The following is a 21,464-nucleotide window of genomic DNA, read 5'->3' as shown; positions in this document are numbered from 1 at the left end:
AATAAATCAGTCAACATGGGAGCTTTTTGAAACAGTTCTCTTTACCCGTGATCACTGAGTGACGCCTGGGGCAGGGAGGCCGACCAAGAGTCGGGGGCGAGGGCTCCCCCACCGTCCTCCCTCCCCTCACGCCACGTCGCCCAGTGGCATCGTGGAAAGAGGATTCTCCCATGCAAACCCCAGAGCCGGAGGGGAGCGGGGAGCGCACTTCTGCACCCCCTACCCGCGGGGCACGGACACGGCCACAGCACGGGGGGCGGAGGGGCCCCGGGGACACGAGACACTGGGGAGGGAGAAGGGACGCCGGCCGCCGCTGACCCCAGGCACCGGCGACCGGACGCGGCGGGGCGGGGCTGAGTGGCACAGGGGGCGAGGCTTGTAGCAGCGAGTCCCCCCTCCCCTCCTTTCGGACGGAGAAGGAAGACTTGGGCCCCGCGACTGGGGAGGAGAAAAGAGAGGGGGCAGCCTCTCCCCGCATGCGGCCCGGGAGGGAAGCCCCGCCCCCTCCCCGCGGGGAAAGGGCCTCCATCTCCCGTCGGAAACCGATCAATAAATTACAAAGTAGAGAAAACGGAGGCGGAAGTTCGGGGCGGGATTTCTTCCCGCCCGCTTCTTTCCCCCTCTCAGTCCAGTTCCTGTGGTTTGGTCCAGGCCCAGTCCATTTGTGAGGCGGGGACGCGCGCTTCCCGCTTGTCTGTACAGATGGTCCGGTCCGCGGCGCGAGCGCCCCCGCCCGCTCTCCCCGGCGAGACCATACTCTGGGCGGGAGGGGGAAAAGCCCAGCCTCTGGAAGATTCTTCCATCCGAGTGAGGTCACCTGTATGGACGCCGGGCAGTACGTGCAGCAGTGAAGATCCATTGGGCCGCCCCGAACCCCCAAGATCGCCCAGGACAGTCCTCACCTGGAGGCCTACATTAGCAGGAGTAGGTCCGGACGGAGACGCCGTCTGCCCGGGAGCTCCCAGCACTCTGGCCTGGAGGGAGAGCGAGCAGCGGTTCAGCCTGGAGCATCACACACCCCACTCCGTCCAGATCCTCCCCAGGGTTTCTCCGAGGTTCAACCCCAAGCGTCCTCCCTCGGATTTCCCCTCCCGGGGTGACAACAACCGCCTGGCTCTCCGCCGGTTTCCCTCCGTTTCCTACATCCTTGGATTCATCCAAGGTGCCCTAGGTGGCACTGGGCGAGTTCATTTCCCACACTGCAAAGGGGGTGTAAGATGAATCCATTCCGCACCCTAAGGAGGGAGCTGGCATACTGGAGTGGTCCATTTGTCATGGGTGGGGGAGAAAGGGCTAGGCCATTTCGGAATCTGGAGAGGGAGGCTTCTGGAATGTTAAGTTGGTCCTTTTCCTATCCCGAGGAAAGGGGGCGGGAGAGGCTGTCGCATTTGGGAGCCGCCCACCTTCCGGCTGCAGCTTGCGGAGAGGGAGCCCCGGCGAGCCCAGGGCCCCTGCGGCGGCCGAACGAAAATTGGGGGGCAACATCTCAGCTGAGTCGGGGGTTACGCCTCGGAGGTCCTTCTCTCGAAACATCTTCCGCCAGGATGGGGAGCGGCTGAAGGACTTAGCGCTGTCCTAGGTATAGGGGCCGGGCAGCCGGTGAGGGACCAGGGCCCCGTTCTGACCCCGCCCCTTCCTTCGACTCCACCCCTCCCCGGCTTTCAGCTCTCCTTTAACCCCGCCTCCCTTCTGGCCCCGCCTCCAACCACCGCTGGTTGGCAAAGTCAAGCCTTCAGCTCCGACCCTCCAAGTGCAGCTGGGAGCCCAGCCTTCTGAGCTGCTGCTGCGCCTACCTCGTCCAGCCGCCTGTCTGTGCCTAAGGAAATGAGGTTGCTGAATTCCTTCTCCAGGAGCTGCCGGGCCTGGGGAGGAGAGGTGGAGGAGGGGTTGCAGCGTGCAGTCTGTGAGGTGGGGATACCCAGTAGGCCCCGGGCCAAGCGGCAGCTCACCTGCGCATTCTGCGTGGGGATCTGCAGGAGCAAGGCCAGGTCGGAGTAGTCGAAGGTCTCGTCCAGGGCGAGCAGCGCCCCGTGCACCCCGCTCTCCGTGAGGTTCGTGGCGAACTCCTTCAGACCCAGCCCGGACACCCAACCCATGACCCGCTCATTGGACCACACCATCACGTCTGGGGACGGAAGGGACCCTCAGCTGCAGGCCCATCCAACTTAGCCCATACCTACGCCCCATTTTGTCTTTTCCTGGCCACGCCCCCTGTGCTGGCTCCACCCCCTAGTTTACCATAAGGCTCCTCTTCCCTGGCCTCCCTCCGCTTCCCTAACCACCCCTCCTCCAGCCCAACCCCAAACCCTCCAGCTGGCTCCGGGGGGCCGGACTCTCAGACTCTTCTGCTCACCTCGGATCTGGGTCTGACTTTCTTCCCGCCTCCGCTCCAAGTCCTTCCGGTCATAGTTGAGCCGCTTCAGGCACATGATCCCATAATGCAGACTCACCCTGAGCAGCAGGGGAAATGGAGTCACAGATGAGCATTCACAACCCCAGTGACGGCTGCTCCTGTTGGGCCCTCCCCATTGGCTGTGGTCTTCTGGGAGAGCTCGGGGAGTTGTCCCATTGCGTCAGTTCTATCAACTGCTGACCTCCCCAGAAGCCGGGGTTCTTGAAACAGGCAGTTCCTATGGGCTAACCTGGAAGGGGTGTGGGGTCAACTAGCCAGGCTGTCTCAGGATTTGGACTTTTCCTAGTGGACCACCTTATTGGTGGAAGAGGCACAGCGGTCAGGAGTTCCTGAGGATCCAGGCTAAAGGGCCATCGATAGTCCAAGGAATTTCCCATCACCAGTCCCAGAGACTCGAGAAGTAGGGCTTCCCCTTGGACAGTCCCCACTGGCCAAGCAGCCCCCACCTGTGGAAGCTGTCCACCATCTTGAGTTGGCCCCGGAGCTCCTTCTTGTTAAGATGATCTAACATGCGGGCATCCACCAGCGACTCCATGAAGTAGCTTCGGTATTGGGGCAGCCCCAGGCTGGGCAGCCAGTCGTTTCCCACCCACTCGTGGTTCATGTCGCCGTATGCCAGGATCTGGGGCCATGGGCAGGTGGGGGAAGGGTCAGGCCCTCTGACCCCTTCCCACGTACGTATGAAAGGGTATAGTCCAACCCCCCAATCCAAGATTGTTCTTTCTCCATCCCATAGCAGGCCAATGGCCAATCTCCGCTCAGGACAATGGACCCGTCCAAAGTGGTCTTCCACCCCTTCAAAATGACAGAACAAACTCTTGTCTATTCAAAGCGTGGTCTTTAGACCCGCGGCATCGCCATCACCTGTGAACTTGCTGGAATTGCAGAATCTCAGACCCCACCCCAGGCTACTGAATAAGAACCTGCATTCTCACAAGACCCGCAGGTGATCTGAACTGTACATTCAAGTTTGAGAAGCTCTAGCCGAGCTCTGTCCCAACTCAGAACAACGGATCAGTACAACACCACCGCTCCCTCAAGCCAGGACAGTGGGTTCTTCCAAAGGAGCTCTCCCTCCAACAAAGGATAATGGAGCCATCACTCTTTCACTGTCCCAAAAATACTGGTCTAAGGCTGTATCTCACCCAGGATAATATTCTGGATGAGCCCGAAGTCCTTCACTCCCTTTGGCATAGGAAACAGCCCACACCTCCCCCTGACTGGACACAAAGACCCCAGTCCAACACAGTTCCTCCACCTCACGTGAGTTCTTGCCTCCCCCTTCTTGAGAACAAAGCGTAGCTCCTCCCCAACTTCTCAGCCTAACATGCAGCCAGTCCTCCCCAAATGCTTCCCCCTTTGACCCGTACGCTGGAACAGTCCCACTGCCCCCTCAACGAGAGGGAAACCTGCTGCTTAGCGTCTCTCAAGTTTACAGCAATGGAACAGTCCCTGGAGCCCCTGCAACCCACGATAATGGAATGGCCCGTGCACCACGCTAACAACGGAACAGTCCGGGCTTCTGCACCCACCCCCACCAAGCCACAGTGAGACAGCCCAGAGCCGAGCTCGCGCAGCACCCCCCCGCGGTGATGATGGAATGCTCCGGCAAGGGTAAGGGCGGGGCTCGGAGAAGGAGGGGCGTCCATGCAGCGTGCACAGCCTGGACATGCGCCCACGTCCCGCCCCGCGCCCCCTACCTGCTCCCAGCTGATCTCCTTGGTCTCCTGACCCGTTAGTGGGAAGAGGGGAGAGAAGGGGTGGGTTAAGGGGCAGGCGGAGGAGGGCAGGAGGGACGAACAGACAGACAGACAGCTACAGACTCGCCCCCTGTCCCTCCCCAGGGAGAGTTAGTGCCACCCCCAAGGCTGCCGGCAGGGGGCACTCACAGGCTTGGTCGTGGCCGTAAGGGACTCCATCTCCTCGTGTGTCATCCACACGTTTCCTGTGGACTGAGGGGCCGGCAGTGTTAGGAGGGTTGAGAGAGGGCTTCCGGATAGGGGAGGGGAAGAAAGTCCTCCTCCTGGAGGCCCAGGCCATGCATATTTATATACAGTCTGCTTTCTGGCTCAGTAAGGCCAGTCCCTGCTCTGGGCCACGCCGTGACAAAGAAAAAGAATGATCATTTATTGAGCACCTGCTGTGTACCAGGCAAAGGAACACGAGCTTTGGGGTTGGACAAAGTGAGGTTTGAATTGGGATTCTGCTAGACGTTTTGCTGCGTGGCCCTGTGCAAATGGTGTCACCTCGCCAACCTCACGCAGATGTACAGAGCGAGGATGCAGAATGAGGTGGCAGATACAGCAACGGGGCAAATGTTTGGGGGAGAGGGGGCCGTGTATTCACATTTATTGAGCACCTGCTCCCAACAACCCCACGAAGTGAGAATTCACACACTTATATAGCTCCTCATGAGTGCCAGGCACAGCTGTAGTGTCTGGGATACACAAGGGGAAATTTGAATAAAGACTGAACGGTAGATGAAATTAGCGATAGTGTCGCTATTCTTAGGTGTGATAACGGCATGGTGGCTACATAGGAGAATGTTTATTTTTAGAAGATGCACACTGAAGTAATTTTTCCGGCTAACCTGTTATGATGTCCACAAATTACATTTAAGTGCTTCAGATACACACACACACACACACACAGGTAAAGAGCAATCACGGCAAGGGGTTAACAATCACAATTGTTGAATTAGGCATGGGTGCACATAATTTTCTGTATGGACCAAAACGATAAACTATTAGAAAGCAATAAATTTTACGGTAAAAAATTAGGTGTTCGTGTACTGGGTTGATGGGGCGGGCGACTAGTTTAGCTGTTGAGTTAGGGAGGCCTCTTGAGGTGGTGACATTTGAGCTGAGACCAGAAGGATGAGAAGGAGCCAGCCTTGGGGAAAACAGCTGGTGGGGGGAGGGGGTCTCCAAGAAAAGGGAGAAGCAAGTGCCGGGGGGCGGAGTCAGGGAAGGAGCAGGGAAGGGCCCCTCATCAAGGGCCTTACAGGGAACCACACGAATTTGGCTTTATTTCTGGGATGAGGTCCCTCTGGCTGCAGCGTGGAACACAGACTGAGGGTTAGGGATAAACGGGGGTCAGGAAGACCTGAGGGGAGACTCCCCATCAGGGATAACCAGGTGAGAGACAACAGAGAGCAGCAGAGTCTACCAGTCAGCGGGGGAGTGAGCCGGCCCAGGATTGGCTAGTCTGAGGACAAGGGGCGGGGCCCTGAGGCAGCCAGGGCTGGGATTGGCCGCTGGACACTCACCGTGCGGGAGGAGGCGGGAGCCGAGGGGGAGGTGAGCGAGACCATCTCCTGGATGGCGAGGCGCAGCTTGAGCCGGTGCAGCGGGTTGCTGATGCCGATCTCGCGCTGGATCTCTGTGTCTGACAAGTTGGCCATGATGGCCCCACTCTTGACATTGGCCCGGCAGGCGGCCACATACCACGCAGGCATGCCTACCCACAGCTGGACCAGAGGGAGGGAGAGAAGGAGGGAGGAAGGAAAGGAAAGACAGAGAAGGGGAGAGAGAGACAGAGACAGAGGAGAGACAGAGAAGATATCGGAGGAGAAACAGGAGGGATGGGAGGGAGAAGGAAAGAGAGGGAGACAGAGAGATGGGGAAAGGCAAGTGGGGGAGAAACAGAAAGACGCGAGAAAGTTAGACAAGAAACATATAGGGCGAGGCAAAGAGATGTGAGAGTCACAGGGAGACAAATGAAGAGAGACAGAGAAGAGGAATGCCAGAGTCAAAGGGGAAAGAGAGAAATGGGGAGAGTCAGAGATGTGAAGAGACACAGAGACAAGGCAGACATGGAAAGAGAAAGGAGCAATAGACATTGGGAGAGAGACATGGGAAGACCCAGAGACATAAGAAGAAGTATGGGGAGTGACAAAAACACAGAGAAGAGGAGAGAGGCAGAAAAACAGAGACAGAGAACCCCACAGAGGGAGAGACAGGGAGAGACATGGGGAAAGACAACAGGAGAACAGGACCAAGGCAGGCATGGCCAGACGGGCAGGGGTAGGGGGGAGAAGGAGAAAGGGCAACAGCAAGATCAACAAGAAGCCTGACCCCTCTCAGGGCCTCCTCCCCTCCCCCCTCCCCCACCTCTGGGTTAGGAGGATGGTGCTGGGTGGATCTGGCCAGCTTCTCATGGTGGGGCTGTCACAGAGGTGGGATCAAGAGTCAGGCCATTTCTGGGCCCCAGTACCTCCAGCCAGGAGACCACGGTGGGCCCATCCCAGGCAGCAAAGGGCAGCCCCTGGCGGCAGGCCTCTTCCAGAAGTTCATGCCTGGGGAGAGGGGGCCAGGGCATGAGCTCTCAGGGGGTAGAGACCCCCAGCCCTCTTGGATAGCTCCCTTCACTACAACACCTCCCCCACCACAGGCAGTTTTTAGGAATGTAGAAAATGTGGCAGAAAGTTAAAAAAAAAATGCATGTGAATCTCTGTATGTCATCCTCCCCTCCCCACCTCCATCGACAGAGAAGAGAAAAAATAAGGAAAAATTCTAGGAGTTCCCAAGTTTCCAGGCAAGCAAGTCAGGATCCTGGACACCCCCTCTCCCAGCATTTTCTTTTCACTTAGGACCACCAGCCCTCCCCCCAACCCACACACACTCACTTCCTCTTGTTCCTTCGGTCCTTGTCTCCTGGACCCGTCAACTTGGCTAACCCCAGAGGGTCAGTGGCCAATGTCTCATCTGAGGGTGTTCCAGCTGGAGACAAGGAGGGGCCAAAATTCGGAGTCTCAATGGGGAAGCAGAATCTTTCATGCCAAGGTGGGTGAGAAGGATCCCAGGAAAGCAGAGGCCCCAAGGGAGTAGTAAATGAGGCCACATAGTGAGAGTGATAAAGCCAGACAGGGATCAATGTCACCTCCCAGGCAATAAATTGGAGACATCCGACATCTCCAAAATAGGGCTGGACTTAGTGGGCTGGCTGTGTCAAAGTGGCAGTGGTGTGCTGGTAAATGTTTAACAACTGGCTCCCTGGGGAGGAAGGGAATATCCCTGCTTTGTGGCATTTGCCAGTTTCCATGGTGTAAATTCTCCCACCATGCCAATTTCAAGCTACCAATATGATGGCAAGCAGCCCACAAATTCCAGAAAATTTAACTATTGGCTCTCGCAAGCCAGAACAAGCAGGTTCCAGCATACCAGGGGCTCTGCCTTTAGGATGCTCCTCCTTCTTTCTCTATTTAAAAAATAAATGAATGAAATAACAAATTCATTTACCACCACCACTCCCAGTCCCCTGGGCATGCCTCAGAAGGCCCTTTCCTTGTCCCTCTTCCTCCCCTGTACCTCTGCCAAGTCTGGTCCCTTCCATATTCTAAATGAATTATCAAATGAATGAAGATACGAATGAATGTCAAGTGAATATATAAAGAAGAAAGAAGAAAGAGATGAAGGGAGGAAGGAAGGGAGGGAGGAAGGGAAAGACGGAAGGAGGGAAGGAAAGGAGAGTTAGAATCAGGGTACTCACCCAGAGAAGAGCTGTCCCGGCCTGGTGGTCCCATTCGCCCCTTCTCCTTCTTGCCGAAGAGACGGCCTATGGATGACTTGATGCTCTTCTTCTTAGGGGCTTTGTGCAGGGAATCTGGGGTGCCCTCACTAGGTGAGAAGGACAGAGTGAGGGCAGACCCCATCTAGGACGCCTCTTCTCAGCCCAAGTCTTTGTCCACTCCCCTCTCAACCTCCCGACCAAGCCCCATCCCTCGTCCCTGCTGACCTTCCCCGTGAGGGCCCCCCATCTTCCAAGGATCCTGCCTGGAGTGCCAAGGCCTGGGTCATTCTCTCAAGGCGAGCAGAGCGGGGAGTGGGAGGTGGGGTGTCTCCTGGGATGGCTGGCCCTTCCCCTCGTGGAACCCCAGCTTCCTCTTTGGGGACATGATTCTGGGGACAGACAGGCAGAGATGCTGGATTGAGTTGGAGGGGTCATGTTGGGGGCTCATTCGTTGGGATGTCTACTAGGGGGTGTCTGGGATGCCCCTGGTTTGGGGCACCATTTCTGAAGGTAGCCTAGAACAAGTCGGGGTTAGCTGCAGGAACATAAAGGCAATGAGCGCAGTCCCCCTGGAGCTTGATGAGCCCATGTTTATAGTCTCTTGGCTTCTGGTGTCAGGAGTGGGATCTGCTCAGCCTCAAGGAAAGCTAATGAGTCACAGGTTCTGGAAGCAGGAAAGCTGAGTTTAAGGAAATAAAATAGGACTAATATCTCTTATGCCTCCCTAGAGGTCAATTTTGAGGATCTAATGATAGTTCTCAAATGTATGCTTAGTCACAGAAACATTAAAAAAAAAAATCCTACTTAAAAAATGAATGCATAAAACAGGTAAAAGTGGGCCAGATCTGACTAAAGGACAAATTAGGGTTCAGGAATCCAGTGACTCAACCTACCCTTCGCCCTTTGAATTGGAACTTTTAGGGAAAGCTACAGTTGCTTTTGAAAACGACTGGTGTGAGGGATTATTGTTGCTGTTTGTTGGGGAGCCCTGTTTCTGACCCCCCTGCCACCCCACCAAGCTGAGGAGGCTTCAGAACACTCACTGCTTTGTCGGTGCCCTCACGGGCAGGGCTAGGGGGTGCCAGGCGGGGTGTCGAGTGGCCAGAGCTGGGAGGGGAGGGGCTGGCAAGGGTAGAGGTGGTGAGGGAGGGGGGCAGGGAGCAGCTGCTGCGGTAGCGGCCCAGCGAGTCCAGGCCGGAGCCAGACACTCGGCTCTCCAGCTCCTCTGCCCTTTGTTCTGTTGTCTCCTTCTCCTCTTGGATTAGCCTGAGGAGGGAAACGGAGGAGACCGCGTGAGAGGACTTAGGCAGACAATGGGAGAGGGAGCCTGGGGATCCCAAGTGGCCAGGAAAGTTCAATGGGGCAAAAACAATCCTGGGGAAGGCAGGATGAAGTTAGAGGGTCTTGGCGGATTCATGACGGTCTCACGGGTTTAAGGGGAGTCAGGGGTCACCATAGGCTCAGGAGGTCATGGAGGAATCGGGGAGGATGAATGATGAGGGGTCTGCATCAGGGCAACCCTGACGATAACCAACTGGTTCTGGAAGATCACAAAGGGATTACTCTGGGCAAGAGGTCAAGTTCCAAGGAGGGCAGCAAGAGCAAGGTCGTAATAAGATCAGGATGAGATCGGGGACTCTGAGGTCAACCTAGGACCTGGGAAAGGTCATGAGGTCATTCAGTAGGTGAGAGTCGATGCCTCTCATCAGAAAGAGTTTGAATCGAAGGTGATGGTCACGTTGGCATATTTGCTGGGGCCCAGGGAGAGTGTGTTATCAGAGAATTGCTAAATAGGGCAATTGCTGGGGAATCAGTGTAGACATGATGGTGTGAGGGATTCTTAATAAATCGAAGATTCTTGTTATATTAGGCAGAAGCTCTTGGTATCTAGATTTGACCTTCTTGAGGTGTTAGGATGAGATCCTCGGTATTTTGGGCTGGGTATCTTGTGTTATGTCGAGATTCTTTGGGTACTGTGAGACTCTGGATACTGGTTGTGTGATGCCATGAAATCCATGGTGTACTAGAGGATTTTTGATGTATTGTTTTGAGAATTTTGGTATTTGGGGATGCAGTCTTTGGTGTATTGGGAAATCGTGAGTCCTGGCTGGGGGATATAGAGACAGAGATAGCACATCAGAGACTTCTAGGTGTATCCTGGGGGATCCCTGGATCCTGGAGGGGGTGTTGGGCTGGGAGAAACCCTTGAAGATGGTGGGAGAGGAGATGGGGGCAGAGTGGAGCCGGACCGGGCCAGCGCTCACTTGATCTCCTTGTTGATGGCCTCCAGCTGCTCCTGAAGCATGATGGCCAGCGTCTGCACGTCAGCCTGCCCACTGGGGGAGAGCAGCTCAGCCCCAAACATTCCCTCCGCTTCCTCCTCGTCTGAGCCATCCAGCTCCCCAGGGAATGGGGGCGGCATGGACCCCGCAGGAGCAGACCGTTCCCACTCCTGTCTCTGTGTGGGGACAGAGGGATGCAAGGTGGGCGGGGGCCAAGGTAGATGCTGGATCTTCCCTCACCTCTCCCGACTCTGCGCACCCTCCATGACCCAGTCCATGTTCCCTGATACTGACTAGCTTCACCATGTTGACCCAGTTCCCCCACACTTTTCTCAGCCCAGGTTTCTCTCCTGACAGGCCCATTTTCTGGACCACCCCCACCACCCATGCCTCCACCCCTCCCCTGATTCTACTGTTTCCCTCAACCTGCCTGCTTCCTTTCTTCACCTGGCCCCACCCATTCTAGGATTCTTCACCCTGCCCACGGTCCCCCAGGCCCCACCCCTCTTTCCACCCCATCATTCCTGTAAGGTTCTCACCAGGCAGCAGGACATCCATGTGCAGAGACATCCAGGCAAGTGGGGATGATGGAGTTAGTTGTAGGAGAAGAGAAGACAGCGTGAGTCCGGGAGAGCCTGCTTCTCCACCCAGCCCCCTTTCAGAACCCGGCTATTGGGCTCCACTTCCCACTGCTGCCCGCCCAAGCCCTGCTCAGTCCGGGCCCCAAAAGTGGCTGCTGACCTTGGAGGGCTCATCCTTGACCCCCGACCAGCGGCCCCTCTTGCCTGCCCGGCCACTGCCAGCCCCATAGGGGTCCAGGTGGGCGCCAGAAGGTAATGTGGGTGCCTGGGAGTAACGGAGCTCCAGGGCACTGCCAGGGAGAGACCTGTGGGCATGGGGAGACAGTCAGGGACAAAGGGGTCAGGAAAGAGAAGTCAAGGGTCACAGGGAAGGGTCTGGTGTCAGGGGACTGGAAGAGGGATCTGAAGTCAAAGATCAGGAAAAGGAGTTTGGGGTCAGGGGTCATGAAGTCAGAGATCAAAAGTGAGGGGAAATCCCAGGAGGACAGGGAGTGGGCATTGGGGAGATCTGGGGATCAGAAAGGATGACCCCGGCCAAGGGGGCTCCCTGGGGAGAGGTGGAGCAGGAAGATGACTGTCACCTGGAGTAGGAGGATGGTGGCCTCCCCCGAAGCTGGTCGATCTCCATCTGCATCCGTTCCATCTCCGCCAAGAGCTGCTCCTGGAGGGAGGGGGTTGGAGGTGTCGGGTCAGAATCCTCTCTGCCCCTGAGGAACAGCCCCTTCCAGCCCGGCTGATTCCAACCCCAGTAATGACAGCGCCATTTCCCTGGTCCTCGCCCTCCAGGCGCCTCCATACCTTGTTGAGCAGCAACTCGTCCTGAAGCTTCTTCATGTTGGCAATTTCCTCACTCAATGAGTTCTGTGGGGGACAGGGGTGCAGAGTGAGGGTGGAGCCTGGAAGGGGCAGGCCCTGGGGGCTGTAAGTGTCCAGAGACAGGCCTGAGGGGACCCTAGGGGGGATGAAGTGGGCGTGAATGGTAAGCTGCAAGGAGTGAGGGTTGTGGGGCCAAAGATGCATCTGCAGAGGGCAGTCCCTGGGAGTCCCAATATTTGGCCTCCTGTATAATCTCCGTGGATTCAGAGTTTGAGGGCCCACAGGGTTAGAGACTTGGGGAAAAAAACCAAGAACTCAGGGTACGGGTGGCCCAGAATTCAGCTCTTGGGGTATTAAGACCAGGTGAAAGGGCCGGCCTGTGGCCGAGTGGTTAAGTTCGCCTGCTCCGCTTTGGCGGCCCAGGGTTTCACCGGTTTGGATCCTGGGTGCGGACATGGCACCACTCATTAGGCCATGCTGAGGCGGCGTCCCACATGCCACAACTAGAAGGACCCACAACTAGAATACACTAGAATGTACTGGGGGATTTGGGGAGAAAAAGCAGAAAAAAAAAAAAAGGACTAGGTGAGAGAGTGGTCCCAGCAATAGAGTAGAGAAGTCTGTTGAATTCGGGATGCCCAGATTTGGGGAGACCTCAGGTAAGCGATCCCGGGCAAATGTCTGGGATTCCAGGATTCTGGCAAAAGGCAGTCCAGAATTCCAGCTTATCAGAGCCCTAGGTTGGGGCGCACCTTCTCCTCCAGCGCCCCCATGCGCTCCTTGAGGTGAAGCTGTAACCGTTCGTTGGACTCGCTCAGCAGCTTGTCCACGGTCTCGGACAGCCGCTTATTATGGTCATCGTTCATCTTCTCCCGCTGCCGGGCCTGCCCGAAGTAGAGCCGGACAGAGGCGCTCAAGCCCACCTGGCCCAGACCGCAGCCCCTGCTTTAAGCTCCCGCCCCCAAGCCAGCCCCCTACCTAAGCTCCTCCCCCAGCCTCAAGGCCCCGCCCTCTCTGCAATTGTCCGCCCCCTCACCCGCTGTAGCTCCTGATTCTTCTCCTCCAACTGGGCCTCCAACTGCCGAAGCCGCTCCTCAAAATTTCCATGACGTTCCTCAGCCTAGTGGATGGAACCCAAGGCATCTGACTTTGTCCCACTGTGACCCAGTCAGGCTCCAGCCGCGCCTCCTCCAAGGCTGAGTGCCAGGCTCCGCCCCCAGAGCTCCAGGCTCCTCCCCCGCAGGACTTCAGACCCTGCACTTGCGATTCAGGCCCCGCCCCGGTCTGTATAGTCTACAGGCCCTGTCCCTTTCTCAGTTCATGTTACAGGCCACCCATCCTTTCGTTCCAGATTAGAGAACAGCCCCCCAAACCTCCAGGCCCTCCCCCATTCCAAGTCCCATCCCTTTCCTACACCCCAGGGCCCGCCCTTTTCCCCCAGAATCCAGGTTGAAGATCTACGACCTGTCCAGACTCAAGCCCTGCCTCCTCCAGGCTCCGCCCCTTCCCCCAGAGACTCAAGGCCCCGCCCCAGGCGTCCCCCGACCTTGTTGAGGGCCGCCACGCGCTGGGCCAGCTGCGCCTCTATCTCGGGCAAGGTCTCCGCTTTCTGCAGAGTCTGCTGCAGCTTCTGCTTGGCATCGTCCAGCCACTCGGCCAGCTGACGGCTCTTTTCTTCACTCTGCAGAATGACAGAGATGGAGGAGGGGAGAAGCTAGATCAAGCGGGCCACGGCCTCTCCCCCATCGCTGCTCCCCGGCCACGCCCCCACCTGCCGATACAGCGACTCCTTGCTGGCCAACTCGTTCTCCAGCTTGTCGTTGGCATCGTGCAGAGACGTGGCCTCGCGCTGGGCACTCAGGTAGCGCTTCTCCAGGGTCGTGATCCGCTCCTCCATATCCTCCCGCTGAGCCAGCGCCTGCAGAGGTGGCAAACGGCCGCATGGACTACAGCTCCCAGAAGGCCCTGTGGTAGCCTAGGCTTAGAATCTCAGGTCAAGCACCCTAGGGTATCCTGGGAAATCAAGTCCTCCGCCATCGGAGCGTCAGAATGGTGGAACCACACCTTCCAAGAGTTCCCAGCAATAGCCAATATTGGGTCCCCTGCCACCTGAGAGTTAAAGGGTGGTACCACACTTCCTATGAGCATCTAGGGTTAGACTCTCCTAGTATGGATGACCTAAGGCCTGTGGGATGGGAACTCCCCACTCTTCTTGGCCCACTCGCCTCAGAAATCCAGGCCTTAGATTTTTCAGCAACTTCCGGCATAGCCCAGGCTTAGAACCACAGAGCAAGTGCCGTAGGGTCTCATGGGAAACGAAGTTCCCTTCCAGCGTAGCGCAGGCTTAGGCGGCCAGAGAAGGTGCTCCAGGGTTTCATGGGAGATGGACTCCCACCTCGGAGCCCACACAGGGGGACTACACTTCCCAAGAGGCCCCGGGGCCATCCAGGCTTAAAATCCGAGGTGAAGGCCCCAGAGTAGAGTGCTCACTCTTCTTTCTCATCCACTGCCTTCAAGAATCCAGAGCCTACATTTCCCAGCAGTCCCTGGGGTATGAGAGTTGGGATCAAGGGGCCTAAGCGAGGAAGGGGTGAAATGCAGACAAAGGAATTCAATTTAGAGGCACAAGAGAATTTCCCAATGATAACGTAATAACTGCGGCCAGTTACAGAATGCCTACCATGTACGTGCCACATGCCAACCCTCTCACAAGGATCATAAATCCCATTTTACAGGTGAGGAAACTGAGGCCAGAGAGGAGAATCCACACGGCTTGTGGACTGAATCCAGGTTCCACCATTCATGAGCTCTGTGACTTTGGGCAAAGGGGGAGGGTTGGGGGAGGGACAGAGGGCAGCCCACCAGGGGCTCCGGCCTCACCTCCTTGAGGTCGCGCTGGAGCTTGGCGTTAGCTTCCTCGGCCTTACCCAGCTCGCGGTGGGCGGTGCCCAGCTCCTCCTCCAGCTGGCTCATCTGGCGGCACAACACCGCCAGGCGCTCCCGCAGCTGGCACACCTCCGCCCGCTGCCGCTCCAGGGCCTCCTCCAGCTCTGCCGTGCGCCGGTTTGAATCGCCGCCAGGACCAAGGCCATTGGCAAGGGTCTGGAAGGGGGACAGTGAGGGAAGAAGGGACAGAACTCAGAGTGGGAAACACAGAGATATAGAGAGAATGCAAGGAGAAAGTTAATGGGGGATAGGGGAAATCACAGATCTGTAGGGTCATGGAGGTCACAGAAATTAGCTAGGTGACCTGAATCAGAGGTCAAAGGCCAGTAAAGGTCTTACAGGTTCAGATGTCCTAGGGTCAGTGAGGATCATACCAAACATTAAAAGGACCATCACAAAGTTAGGGAGCTGAATCGAGGTCACAGGGCTGGGGACCAATGAAGAGCAAGGGAGCAAAGGATTTCTACCTCTTACCTGCCCATCCCCATCCTTGCCAGGCTCCTCCAGCCCCGACCGGCGCCTGGACAGCTGCTCTCGAAGGTTCAGAGTCTGGGAACGGGAAAGGGAGATCAGGGCAAAGGGAGTCCCAGAAGCCCCCGATCTACTTCCCACTGGCCCCCGCCCTGCTGGGGCCACCCCCACTTCACAGTCCACCCTTAGACCCTGCGCCCTCATTATATCTCTCCTTAGCCGCCCACTAGAGAGGAAGTCCACCCTTACTCTTGGCCTGGCCTCCTTGTGGCCGTGTCCTCTTTAGCCCTGACTTTGTTCATCCAACCATTTCCTCTGTAGTCAGTTTCCCTCAGCCCCAGCCCCTGTTTCTCACCTTAGTCTCACTCTCACTGAGCAGTGTTCCCCTTAGCCCTGACGATGAGTTCCTCCTTAGCAACCCCACTACTCCTCTCCATAGTCCAACCCCATTGGCCCTCTGCCCTAGTCTTGCCCCCAACAGATTCGGAACCCACCCAATCAGCTCCACCCCACTGAGGGGCTCCTTAGTCCAGCCCTCCCTTTCTTGGCCACGCCCCCCCACCTCCTGATTGCTCAGCTCCAACTCCTCCTCTAGCACTGCCACCCGCTCCAGCGCCATCCGCAGCCGCTCCCGGACCTGGAGATGGGGGCAGGATGGAGTGAGATGGAGATCAAACCCAATCTAGGACGTTTGACCATGACGCAGAACACCCCTGGGACGGGCCTGATAGGGAACATTAAGATTCCTCTATCTGTAATAGGTGTACAGCCTCAGCCAGCTACCAAGATAGCCCCATCCCCTGGTAGCCACCCCCCGCCCCAGTTCATTTTTCTGTTATCAACCAGTCAGGTCCCAATGGGCGTAGCCTGTCCCAATCACGGTCAACATTCTTCCCACTTAGGACATCCCCAACCAATCCCAGCCAGAATCTCTCCCATTCAGGACAGCCCCAGCCATCCACGGATTTCCATTCTGCATCCAGGCTCCTCTGATTCTCATACCTTCTCATCCAGGGCCTTGTGGTGTTCGAAGAGGGATTTTAGAGCCTTGAGCACCTCCACCTCGGAAGAAACCCCGCCCGGGGACTGGGCCTGGCGCTTCACCACGGTCATGCGCAGTGATCTCTCGTGCCTGGACACCAGGCATTCCAGGTGTTCCAGGAGAAGCTACACGGATAGGGCGTCAGTCCAAGGAAAAGAGGCAAGGGAAGAGAAGCAGCGTTGAGGAAGAGAATGGTTCAGACAGGTGGGAACACGGTAAGGAAAGAGTGGCACAGGAAACGAGAACGGTTATGAAGATAGGGGAGGGGACATGAAGGAAGGAGAGGACCAGAGGAGACCGGCCAGGCAGTGGGAGCGGAGAGGAGAGGACAGGAAGGCGAGATGGAGAAAAAAGATGGGTCAGGCTGCAACACCTGGAGGTCCTGCCCATCCCACTTTGGCCCCGCCCCCAACACCCCTCACCCGCGTGTTGTTCCGCTCCGCTTTCAGCTCTGCAATCTCTTCCTCACGCTCCAGCAACTGCTCCCGACATAAATTCAGTTCCTTCGTCAGAGCGGCAAACTCCTGTCCAGATGCGGACAGGATCGGGACAATCAGATCAGTCCTTTCCCCGTCTCCCTCATTCCACAGGCCTGAGAGTTTGAAGGCCCCGCCCCCGCCCGCTATGCCCCGCCCCTTCTAGCGGCCCAGGCCCCGCCCATCACCGACAGCCCACCCCACCCCCGACTCCGCCCTTCCAAGTGTCAAGCCCCGCCCCTTCCAGACCGCCCACTCCCTGCCTTCACGGGTCGAAGCCCCGCCTCCCGCCAGCCCCGCCCCGGCCCCGCCCAGACCTGGGGCAGCGCGATGCTGAGCTGGCGCTGCAGCGAGTCCTTCTCGTGGCCGAGCTCGCGCAGCCGCAGCTGCGCCGTAGCCAGCCCGTCCTGCGCCTCGCGCAGCGTCTCGAGCAGCCGCTCGCGCTCCGTGAGCATGGTGACCATGAGGCGCTCCAGCTCGCCGCCTGCCTCGTCCGGGCCCAGCGCCGAGCCCCGCCGGCCATCCTCGCTGATGGTGGGCATCACCTCGCACATCATGGCGGCGGTGCTGGCCTGCGGGTGCGGGGAGGGGGCAGGGAGCAGAGATCGGCCTCTTCAAGGCACAGGCAGAGAAACTGAGGCACCGCCACTCAGATACTACGCAGGGGAAACTGAGGCGGGGCAACCCAGGCACTGCACAGAAGAAACTGAGGCCTGTCCATTCCAGTTATGACACGGGATACGCTGAAACCCATTGTTCTCAGGAAACCAGGCCGGGCTACGTGGGCGAGAGCATTTGGGGAAACCGAGGTCAGACTCCACCAGGCACTGGAAGCCAATCTAGGTCCGGCCGAGTCAGAGAACCCGAAGCCGGGTGACCCAGGCATTGCCTGAGTGAATGTGGAAAAATCAGCCTCTACCAATTCTGGCCCTTCTGAGAATTCCCCTCGACCCACTGCAAGAGAAAACCGAGCCCCAGGGGAGAACCATGCCCTCAGGAGGCCACAGCACTGGGGTCACAGAATTAGGTCACTGGCACGAGGTTACCTGTACGATGTCACAGTGATGGTCCTCACCTGCTATCCAGCCCAACTCTTGCCTCCTTCAATTTCCCAGAGATCTGGACCCCAGCTCCAGAAGAAGACCCACTCCACTTGGGAAGAAAAAAAAAATCCTGGCAGGAGGCCATGCTAGCTATCTCCCACGACCGACCCAGGAGTCCAAGATCCAGCTCCCTCCTCCCTCAGGTCAGAGTCTAGGTCCCTGAGTCCCTTCCTTCCCCAGACACAGGAGTCACAGACCACACCCCCCTCCTCCCCCAGGACACCAGAGTCTGGGCTTTCAACCTCCAACTTTAGACCCAGAAATCCCAGCCTCAGACCCCCCCTCCCCCAGAACCCAGGAGTCCAAGTGCAGGAGCTGTGGGCAGAAATGAAGCGAGGTCTCCTGAGCCCCTCCCTCTGCACACATCAGGTCAGACGGGTCCGGCTGGCCCCGCCGAAAGCAGGAGAGACTTTTCACTGTGTTCCCTCCTTTCCTTCTCCCCCTTCGGGCAGCGGCATAACCGGTTCTGAGAGTAGATAATTCCCAGCCCCACCCAACGTGCAGACTATGTCCAAAGTCTGGGACAGGGGAGAGGAGGCGGCTGGGCTCCTGTACCCCGGGTCTTTGAAGAGGTGCATCTGGAAATCTAGACACCTGAATCCCAAGACTCAGAGGTCAGATTCAGGAAAATGTTTTATAAGAGGGCAGGCCAGCCTGAGGCCAGAAACCGACGTGGTATCTAAAACCCAGAACCTACTCAGGAGATGCACCACAGCGTGCTTGAGGGAGGCTTGCTCTGGAACTTCAAATTCACCCAGAAGGAAATAAAACACAGCAATGCTCAGTGTAGACTCTAGAAAGCCACGGGCATGAAGGCACGGTACAGAATGCAGACATACACTTCCACATTTACAATGTGCTTGGGGTAAGACCGCACGTAGGACCAAGGAGAGGAGCATATTCTAGAACCCAGTTCTGGAACCTGGAATCAGCCAAGTGCCATCAATAATGTAAAGCATATCTGGGTCACCCCAGAACCCTAAACACAGAGGGGAGCATAATGATATCTAAGAACATACCTAATGCAATGCCTAACAAACCTAGTCAGGAGACACAGTCTAGAACTCAGAATCTCCCCAGCGATGAAGGTATAACACAAAATGTAGCAGGGGTTGCATTCTCGGTTTTATCATGTCTAGATAATGCTAGAACTCAGAAGACAGAAGATATGCTCTAGAATTCAGAATGCCCAGGAGGTGAAGAAAAACCTAGAAAGTAGCAAGGAGTTTGCCTAGAACTTACAAGTGCCTGGGGGAAGATGCAGAAGGATGCATGCCGGGAATTGAGAATTTACTGGCATAAGGACTGAGCTGGCAAAGGGGGGTGGGGATGTTCTGGAAATGAGGACATTTCTAGGCTGAAAACTCCAGAAGAGGAAAGAGCCTAGAGCATGCTTGGAATGCTGAAGTGGCAGATGGAGGAGGAGGCCCACAATCCACCAGGGGACAAGTTCTAAATTAAGGTCACACTAGGGGAAAGATGGACAGAGAAGGTGGCCATGGATGGTTCTAGAACCTAGAATCTGAGAAAAGAAGATATAATGTAGAACACTTCAGTGGGAATCCTCTAGATTTAAGAGTGTAGAATTGGATGGAACCTAAAACTAGGAAGTGCATTCTGGAATTGATAACACAATTTGGAGAAAGGCTAGGGCACATAGCTGGAACACTCACATTCTAGAACTTAGAATGTCCCTGGGAAGATAATGGAATCTAGAACAATGTCAAGGACGTGGCTGGAACCTAGAACACACCTAAAATGAAATTTTAGCAGGGAACAAGCAAGGACTGGTTTCTAAAACTTTGGAACATGTCTAAGGAGAGGGTGGGATCAGAATGTGGTTCGGGAGTATTATCTAGACATCTGAATTCACTTGGGGAAAGACGTGCCTGGAATTTGGCACCTAGCCTAGAATTTAGAACATGCCTTGGGTGAAGATGGAACAGAGATGTTGACTGGAAGCGTTCTAGGATTTAGAAGGACTCTAGAACATGGAGCATCCCAGGGGCACATGTTTAACCAGGAATGTAGAAGAGAGTGGGCAGGTTCTAGATCAAAGAATGAGCCTAGGCCACAGAGCGCATCTGGAAGAAGGGATGTATGTTTGGCTCCTCAGCCTGAGAGGGTGTACTCAGAGGATGGGACATCACTATATGGGCCTCAGGAGGCAATGGGGTGCTGGAAACATCTTAAGAAGCTGGGTCTCAGGGGAGAGAGTAAAGAGTCCCAGGGGTCCCAGTGCCTGAGATGGTACGGGGATGAGGCAGGGGTTTATCAAGGTCCCCAGAGATGTCAAGTTGATGGGGGCTTGTGAGGCCATAGGGACCTAGGTCCCTAAGAGTAAGAGCTGAGGAGCTAGAAACCTGGGGTAGGGGGGTGGGGCAGAGCTGGCGACCTGGACTTCTGAATCCTTGTGGAAGTAAAGGATGGGAGGTTGGGAAGCAGGGCTGGGGCAGACAGCCTGGGCGAAGGCTGGTGGGCAGTACAGACACTGGGAGATGAACTCCTGGGTCCCTGAGGGTATGCAAGATTGGGCACAGGGCCTCCAGGTCTCCAAGGTGGAGGGTAGGCAGAAGCCTAAGAAATGCATTAAGAATTGCATTCCGAGACTCCTGAGACAGGGAGAGAGTCATGGCGCCTGAATCCCTCAGGGAGCAGATGCTGGGGTGCCAGGAAGCTGGGTATATTTGTCTGAGGGGCACAGGGGCTGTTGAACTGGGTCTCTAAAGGGGACAAAGTCTGGGAAACTATTCCCAGGTCCTGAGGGGGTGAGGGCTACCAGCTAGGTCTTTTAGCCCCACAGCTAAAGCTGACAGCACTCCCAGAGCTGGGTGGGAGCTGGATCCCCGGATGCCAAGGTCCCTAAGGTGGACCGGGCAGGAACATTCAGAAGCCCTGACTCCTCAGAAAGAGATAGGGTCCCAGAAACCTGGGGTGCCGAGGATGGGGCCGGGAGACTGACCAGCGGAACCCTGAGGCCCGGGCGCCCGGGTCGGGGAGGGCCCGGGTATCCCCGGGTCAAAGGCGCGGCGGGGGGGATCCCCGCGCCGCCGGCGCCCCCTCTCCGGCGGCGGCAGCGGGAGGTGGGGGAGGCGAGGCTGCCGAGTGCGCTGACCATGGACAGCTCCAGAGCGGGCCTGCGGCCAGGGCGGCTGCCAAGCCGGCCTGGACCGAGGGACGCGGCCGGCTGTTCAAGCCGGAGGGCTGGAGATGGGCAGACGGGGTGCGCGAATGGGGGACTATGCGGACGCGACGGGGGACGGCCGGCCTTCGCCGGGGGAGTCTGACACAGCCGCGGAGGGTGTCTGGAGCTCCCGGGACGGGGCTGAGGAGAAGGACCTGGGTCCAGAGGGGGTTCCCGGGGCTGCACTGAAATCCAGGCTCCTGGGCCCTGGAGGAGGCGCAAGGCGGCAGTACGCCTGGGATTCTAGGGTTCGGTTGGGGACTCTAGGAGCCGGGAGGGGCACGCCTGGGTCTCTGGGGTTGGGCTGGGAAACCTGGGCTCTGGGGTCCCCGGGGATGAAGAAGGGAATCCAGGATCGCTGGGAGGCGGGGGAAGCTCGGCGAGGGGTCCCTGGGGTGGGCGCTGCCAGGCGGGCCGGGCCGGGTCTCTTACCTACCTGGTCCGCGGCGGCTGCGGGCGGAGCTGGGCTGCAGGAGGGACGTGGGGTGGGGTGGGGGGACCGGGCGGGGCCCCTGGCGGCAGCCGGGGCCCGGATCTGAGGCTCCGGAGCCCTGTCTCCGCTGCTCGCGAGGGCTCCGCGTCTCTTGCTCCGGCTTGGGCGCTGGGGACCCCCCTTCCCCTCACGGTCTCAGCCCTCTA

At 57.3% G+C, this 21,464-nt stretch overlaps 1 protein-coding gene across 2 annotated transcripts; it reads right to left on the bottom strand.

The window, feature by feature from the left end:
- Positions 1-18: 18 nt before the first annotated feature.
- Positions 19-21,403, bottom strand: PPFIA3 (PTPRF interacting protein alpha 3). 2 transcript variants are annotated; one of them, XM_044759654.2, is made up of 31 exons: positions 21,262-21,403; positions 17,614-17,690; positions 16,856-17,110; positions 16,485-16,586; positions 16,023-16,187; positions 15,583-15,657; positions 15,024-15,098; positions 14,484-14,705; positions 13,375-13,521; positions 13,150-13,284; positions 12,640-12,723; positions 12,356-12,487; positions 11,586-11,648; positions 11,369-11,448; positions 10,948-11,092; positions 10,189-10,376; positions 8,968-9,190; positions 8,150-8,313; positions 7,904-8,031; positions 7,041-7,134; positions 6,629-6,710; positions 5,682-5,882; positions 4,303-4,365; positions 4,114-4,140; positions 2,860-3,035; positions 2,354-2,451; positions 1,950-2,125; positions 1,794-1,862; positions 1,404-1,575; positions 903-974; positions 19-817 (listed from the first exon to the last, which is right to left on the bottom strand). In XM_044759654.2, exons 3-30 carry the CDS (start codon positions 17,093-17,095, stop codon positions 916-918), a joined length of 3,585 nt encoding a protein of 1,194 aa, XP_044615589.1. In that variant the 5' UTR covers positions 17,096-17,110; positions 17,614-17,690; positions 21,262-21,403; the 3' UTR covers positions 19-817; positions 903-915. The 2 variants fall into 2 exon arrangements, with proteins under 2 accessions (XP_044615589.1, XP_070355599.1); XM_070499498.1 differs by lacking the exon at positions 4,114-4,140.
- Between the last annotated feature and the right edge of the window lie 61 nt (positions 21,404-21,464).

Source organism: Equus asinus, chromosome 26 (genome assembly GCF_041296235.1).
Source record: "Equus asinus isolate D_3611 breed Donkey chromosome 26, EquAss-T2T_v2, whole genome shotgun sequence".
NCBI lineage: Eukaryota > Metazoa > Chordata > Mammalia > Perissodactyla > Equidae > Equus > Equus asinus.
Note: the sequence above shows the minus strand (reverse complement) of the source record. Positions and strands in the feature narration are given on the sequence as shown.

Bases quoted from the DNA above. Each gene is read 5' to 3' on its own strand.
- PPFIA3 (XM_044759654.2), bottom strand. From the start codon at position 17,095: ATGATGTGCGAGGTGATGCCCACCATCAGCGAGGATGGCCGGCGGGGC. The intron at 11,449-11,585 runs GTATGGAGGCGC...CCCTCCCTCCAG, and splicing joins ACGAGTTGCTGCTCAACAAG to GAGCAGCTCTTGGCGGAGAT. The intron at 9,191-10,188 runs GTGAGCGCTGGC...TTCCCTCCTCAG, and splicing joins GCCATCAACAAGGAGATCAA to GCTAATCCAAGAGGAGAAGG.